Raw genomic sequence first — 6,604 nt, 5'->3', positions numbered from 1 at the left:
TTATTCATGAAAAAAATAATCATCTGACAATAGTGAATTGATATTTTGTTTCCAGTGGGCCAAGCTTTTTGATGCATTTCTGGTCGAGTCAAAATGGTTGTCTGCTGATCAGGATCCTTCCTTAGATGACTACCTATCGAATGGCGTCATCACTACTGGAGCGCCACTTGCACTTGAGCATCTGTTTTTCATGCTAGGGCATGATCTATCAACGATGGGTTCTGCAAACCTCACGGCCGGTCAGATACGTCCGATCATCTCCTGCCCGTCAAAAATCTTGAGACTTTGGGATGACATGGGCAGCGCAAAGGTCAGAATTAACACTGCAAACTTCTTTGGATATCCTAAAATGTACATGCCATGCTTGGAGACCTGGATTTCACGCAAATATAGCACAATTCAATCTATAACATGGCCGACATATGTTTCTTGCACGAGTACAGCATGAAGCGAAAGAAGGGCTGGATGGATCGTACAAGGTTTTGTACGTGAAAGAGAACCCCAGTGGCGATGCAGAGGGGCACATGCTTTCGCTGATCCAGAGCGAGTGGGAGGCGCTCAACAGGGAGTGCTTCTCCAGGCGGTCCTACTACCCGCCCATCGTGACCCAGATCTCGCTGAACTTCGCTAGGATGGTGACCCAGTTTGGCTATGACGACGAGCAGAGGCGCCCTATCGTTGAGGATTACCTAAGGATGCTCCTTTTCTGAATCTTGCCCACACACCGAGGAATCAATATGCTGATGACGGGACCAGCGAAGTGCTGTCTTTTTGGCGGTTCTCACTAAAGCTCTCGGCCAATATATGTGCCATTGTATAAGAAGATACTTTTGTAGAATTATGGTAACAAGAGAATGGTGCGGTCACTCTTTTCTAACATTTGAATGTTAATTTTTTTTAAATAGTGGTAAAGTGAAAATAGTATCATCTTCCCTGCTAGAGATTCCCTAATCTTACCATTATGGAAGCGCTAATAATATCTGGAGTACATAAGAGCATCTGTAGCCGAAGCCCAAAAACTTAGAGGACAAAAGGCCTCCCTATATCTTAACTTGCTATATTTGCTCCTCTAAATTTGGTGCCGCAGATTCTAACCCCAATAATCCCGCATGATTCGAGCATGGCCCTCGGCTCTATTCCGGTTGATACACACACGGCCGAATTGCGATCCTAGCCTCGGCCTCCGAAAATCATCGTTCAAAATCAACATCAAATCCATCTCTAAATCGCCGTCTTCTTCTTCCTCCTCCAATGACGAGTCATCGAAGATCATCTCTCTCAACCTCTTCATCTATAGCCAAAAGTGCTCTCTGTCAAGCCGGTTGCTACGAACAAAAACAAAAGCATATGAACATTTCGTCGAATACCTTGAGAGCGGCGGAGGTGGAGTCCGCGGCCGGCACCGTAGAACCGACCAAAAGGGCTGACGCCGCCGCCGGGCGAACGCGATGACCAGACTATCCTGCACTGGTCGTGGAAATCCCAACGCCGGGCAAACGCGACGACCGGACGAAGCTCCCATGGAGAATTTTGTTGTCGGCCGATTTTCCTCTGTGGCGGTTGGTCTACACCGCCCCCATGTTCCGGCGGCCCTTTTACCGAAGGAATCCACCTCGCCGCGGCCGGAATCGAGCTCGAAACGACAACGGCATCCGGCTCGATGCGGCGGCTCTCGGGAGCAATTCCGCCGACGGCTAGCATCGGCGAGTTGGTCGGAGGGAGGGGAAAAGGCGGTGGTTGTTTCGGCGTGTCGGCCGAGGTGATTGGTGGTCGGCGGTGTGAACGCTGGCGAAAATACGGCGGCGGGGCGACGAGGCTACTGCAGCGAGGTGGAGGAGAATAATTTTAGGGGAGAAGCCGTGGGGGAGGAAATTTTGGGGCCGCGGAGGCCGATGACAAAAAATTATGCTCCACTAAAGCCTTTGGGGGTTCGGCTAGAGGCAGTCCCAGCCGTTACCGGCTCATTTTTGGTCCTCTAAAACCATTTTGGGCTTCGGCTAGAGATGCTCTAAACTTGTTAATGATGTGCAAATTCATACAAACCTTGCAAAGTGTGGTACCGCGGTACATAAAGTTGACACTCCTAGACGTTTTGGTCCAATTAGCAAGTGGAGTCAAAATATATATGTGATGTGAGATAGATAAGTGGCGCGCGAATGCTGCTGTAGTTTTCGCTGATATTCCCTTACGGTCTTTAGAAATACATCGAAGTGCCTCTGTTGGAATTTATTTATTTTTTGGAAATCGATAGTGATAACCCTAGAGTGGTGGCGATTTAGTGCAGCGGTGGTGTCAATGGTAGAGAGATAGAGGGTGGTAGTACGTCGTCTACACGTGCTAGCCTGCGGTGGCTAGGAGAGGTGGCTGGTGGTGTCTGCACCAGAAGCTTCTGCGATGGTGACGGAGATCTCCATCGTTGAGTGAAGGAGGCGGAGTGATGTTATGAAACACGAAGGAGACTGCAAAGGCTAGTAATTGAAGTCAGCTATTTTTATATTACGTTGCACTAGTAGAAAAAGAGGCTTCCATACGCCTCCATTAGTCCCCAAAACAATCGAACCGCGACAAAAGGGGTCTTTAGTCGCGGTTCGGGAGGAGACCCGCGACCAACTATCTGGGCCCAGCGCGCTCGGTCGACAGCTGGCGGACGGGAGGGGCTTTAGTCCCGGTTGGCCTGGCCAACCGGGACTAAAGGTCCCCGAAGGCCTTTAGTCGCGGTTGGCCAGGCCAACCGGGACTAAAGGCCCATCCCTATATATAGGACTCAGCTCACTTCACTTCACTCAGCTCACTTCACAATTTTCAGAAGGGGGTGGTGGGTTTGCTTTTGGTTCCTCCTATGCACACAAGGTGTTCGATGAAATGCCCGAGAGCCTGAAACAAACATGATATGAAGTGTCCGAGCCACACTTGAGCTTTCTCATTTATTTTTCCTCCGCGATCGCGGTTAGCAACTTGAACCTTTCATGTGTCATTGATAAAATATGCATGTGTGTAGTTCATTGTTTAATTTGTATTATTTCTAGCTAGTTAGTTTAACAAATGCATGATGGTTAATTATATACTTTATATAATAATAATGCAGATGAATCGGCAATGGATGTACGGTCCCCGACTCTCCGGCGAGTTCACTATGGGTATGAAAGATTTCCTCGTAGTGGCAAATGCGAACAAGCAGCAAGGTTTTATTATCTGTCCATGTGCTGTCTGTAAGAATCAGAAGGGTTACTCCTCCTCAAGAGACGTTCACATGCACCTGCTTCGGCACGGTTTCATGCGAAGCTATAATTGTTGGACCAAGCATGGAGAAAGAGGGGTTAGAATGGAAGAAGATGAAGAAGGGGATGATATCGATGACAACTATCATGATCATTTCGGTGATACTTTCATGGAGGATGATGCTGAAGGTGGGGAAGGGTTAGGTGAAGGTGAAGAAGAGGCACATGATGAGCCCGCTGATGATCTTGGTCGGACCATTGCTGATGCACGGAGACGCTGCGAAACTGACAAGGATAGGGAGAATTTGGATCGCATGTTAGAGGATCACAAAAAGTCGTTGTATCCAGGATGCGATAATAGTCTGAAAAAGCTGGGCTGCACACTGGATTTGCTAAAATGGAAGGCACGGGAAGGTGTAGGTGACTCATCATTTGAAAATTTGCTGAAAATGTTGAAGAATATGTTTCCGAAGAATAACGAGTTGCCCGCCAGTACGTACGAAGCAAAGAAGGTTGTCTGCCCTCTAGGTTTACAGGTTCTGAAGATACATGCATGCATTAACGACTGCATCCTCTACCGTGGTGAATACGAGAATTTGAATGAATGCCCTGTATGCACTGCATTGCGTTATAAGATCAGAGGCGATGACCCTGATGACGATGTTGAGGGTGAGAAACCCAGGAAGAGGGTTCCCGCCAAGGTGATGTGGTATGCTCCTATAATACCACGGTTGAAACGTATGTTCATGAACAAAAAGCGTGCCAAGTCGTTGCGATGGCACAAAGAGGACCGTAAGTCCGACGGGGAGTTGAGACACACCGCTGATGGAACGCAATGGAGAAAGATCGACAGAGTGTTCAAAGATTTTGCAGCTGACGCAGGGAACATAAGATTTGGTCTAAGTACTGATGGCATGAATCCTTTTGGCGAGCAGAGCTCCAGCCATAGCACCTGGCCCGTGACTCTATGCATCTACAACCTTCCTCCTTGGTTGTGCATGAAGTGGAAGTTCATTATGATGCCAGTGCTCATCCAAGGTCCAAAGCAACCCGGGAACGACATCGATGTGTACCTAAGGCCATTAGTTGATGAACTTTTACAGTTGTGGGCCAGACCTGGTGTACGTGTCTGGGATGAGCACAAAGGAGAGGAATTTGACCTACGAGCGTTGCTTTTTGTAACCATCAACGATTGTCCTGCTCTCAGTAACCTTTCGGGACAGACAAATAAGGGATACAATGCATGCACGCACTGCTTACATGAGACTGAAAGTGTACGTTTGGTAAATTGTAAGAAGAACGTGTACCTGGGTCATCGTCGATTTCTTCCCCGAAATCATAACGTAAGAAAGAAAGGCAAGCATTTCAACGGCAAGGCAGATCACCGGCCGAAGCCTGCGGAACATACTGGTGCTGAGATATTTGATATGGTCAAGGATTTGAAAGTCATCTTTGGAAAGGGTCCTGGCGGACAATCAGTTCCGCGGGGAGTTGACGGGCACGCACCCATCTGGAAGAAGAAATCTATATTTTGGGAGCTAGAATATTGGAAAGTCCTAGATGTCCGCTCTGCAATCGACGTGATGCATGTTACGAAGAATATTTGCGTGAACCTGCTAAGCTTCTTGGGCGTGTATGGGAAGACAAATGATACAAAGGAAGCACGGCAGGACCAGCAACTTTTGAAAGACCCAGATGACCGGCATCCGGAATGGTTTCAAGGTCGTGCCAGCTACGTTCTTACCAAAGAAGAGAAGGTCATTTTTTTTGAATGCCTGAGCAGTATGAAGGTCCCGTCTGGCTTCTCGTCGAATATAAAGGGAATAATAAACATGGCGGAGAAAAAGTTCCAAAACCTGAAGTCTCACGACTGCCACGTGATTATGACGCAATTGCTTCCGATTGCTTTGAGGGGGCTCCTACCGGAAAATGTTCGAGTAGCCATTGTGAAGCTATGTGCATTCCTCAATGCAATCTCTCAGAAGGTAATCAATCCAGAAGATCTACCACGGTTACAGAACGATGTGGTCCAATGCCTTGTTAGTTTCGAGTTGGTGTTCCCACCATCCTTCTTCGATATTATGACGCACCTCCTACTCCACCTAGTCGAAGAGATTTCCATTCTCGGTCCTGTATTTCTACACAATATGTTCCCCTTTGAGAGGTTCATGGGAGTATTAAAGAAATATGTTCGTAACCGTGCTAGGCCAGAAGGAAGCATCGTCAAGGGCTATGGAAATGAGGAGGTAATTGAGTTCTGTATTGACTATGTTCCTGACCTTAAGCTGATTGGTATTCCTCAATCGCGGCACGAGGGGAGACTAAGTGGAAAAGGCAAGATCGGAAGGAAATCCACGATATGTATGAACGGTCATTCTATGACTGAAGCACACCACACAGTTCTGCAAAATTCCAGCTTGGTGGCTCCGTACTTCGAGCAACACAAGAATATTTTACGCTCGGACAACCCGGGGAAGCCTGAATCCTGGATTAGAAAGGCCCACTTGGAGACTTTCGGCAGTTGGTTGCGAAAACATATAATGAATGACAATGATGATGTTGGAGATCAGCTGTACATGTTGGCCAAGAAACCATCTTCGACTATAACGATTTTCCAAGGGTACGAGATAAATGGGAATACATTTTACACCATCGCCCAAGATAAAAAGAGCACCAACCAAAACAGTGGTGTCCGCTTTGATGCAGCACCGAGAATGGGCGAAAGGTCACATATTATGGTTACATAGAGGAGATATGGGAACTTGACTATGGACCCTCCTTTAAGGTCCCTTTGTTCCGGTGCAAATGGTTCAAGCTAACAGGAGGTGGGGTAAAGGTGGACGAGCAATACGGAATGACAATGGTGGATTTCAACAATCTTGGTTACCTTGACGAAAAATTCGTCCTTGCCAAAGATGTCGCTCAGGTTTTTTATCTGAAGGACATGAGTAGCAAACCGAGGAAACGGAAAAATAAGAAGACGATCAGTACATCATGCGATGATCCAAAGCGCCACATTGTTCTTTCAAGGAAAAGAAACATCGTGGGAGTGGAGGACAAGACAGACATGTCAGAAGATTATAATATGTTTGGTGAAATTCCGCCCTTCAAAGTGAACACTGACCCAAGCATTAAGTTAAATGATGAGGATGCTCCATGGATACGGCACAATCGTAAGCAAGCAGGGACACAAGGGAAGAATTGATGTGTAATAATTTATTGTACCAAACTTTGTTGAATGGATCATGTGAATTTTTTTGATATATTATTTGTAGTTTTAAGATTTTAAAATGAATTAGTTTTATTTTTCTGATTTTTTTGAAATATTATTTGTATTTTCAAGATTTTAAAATGAATTAGTTTTATTTCTCTGATTTTTTTGATAT

At 46.4% G+C, this 6,604-nt stretch overlaps 1 protein-coding gene across 1 annotated transcript in view; it reads left to right on the top strand.

Annotated features, from left to right (window-relative positions):
* Positions 1-921, top strand: part of LOC123170376 (S-(+)-linalool synthase, chloroplastic) — a 15,951-nt gene extending 15,030 nt beyond the window's left edge. The window contains exons 6-7 of the mRNA XM_044588237.1: positions 56-310; positions 444-921. Coding sequence (XP_044444172.1) covers positions 56-310; positions 444-710 — 522 coding nt within the window. The 3' untranslated portion in view covers positions 711-921. The remainder of the gene's footprint in view (positions 1-55; positions 311-443) is intronic.
* The last annotated feature ends 5,683 nt before the right edge of the window (positions 922-6,604 follow it).

This window comes from Triticum aestivum, chromosome 7D (assembly GCF_018294505.1).
Source record: "Triticum aestivum cultivar Chinese Spring chromosome 7D, IWGSC CS RefSeq v2.1, whole genome shotgun sequence".
NCBI lineage: Eukaryota > Viridiplantae > Streptophyta > Magnoliopsida > Poales > Poaceae > Triticum > Triticum aestivum.
The sequence above is the reverse complement of the archived record's forward strand: the minus strand, read 5'-3'. Positions and strand labels throughout refer to the sequence as shown.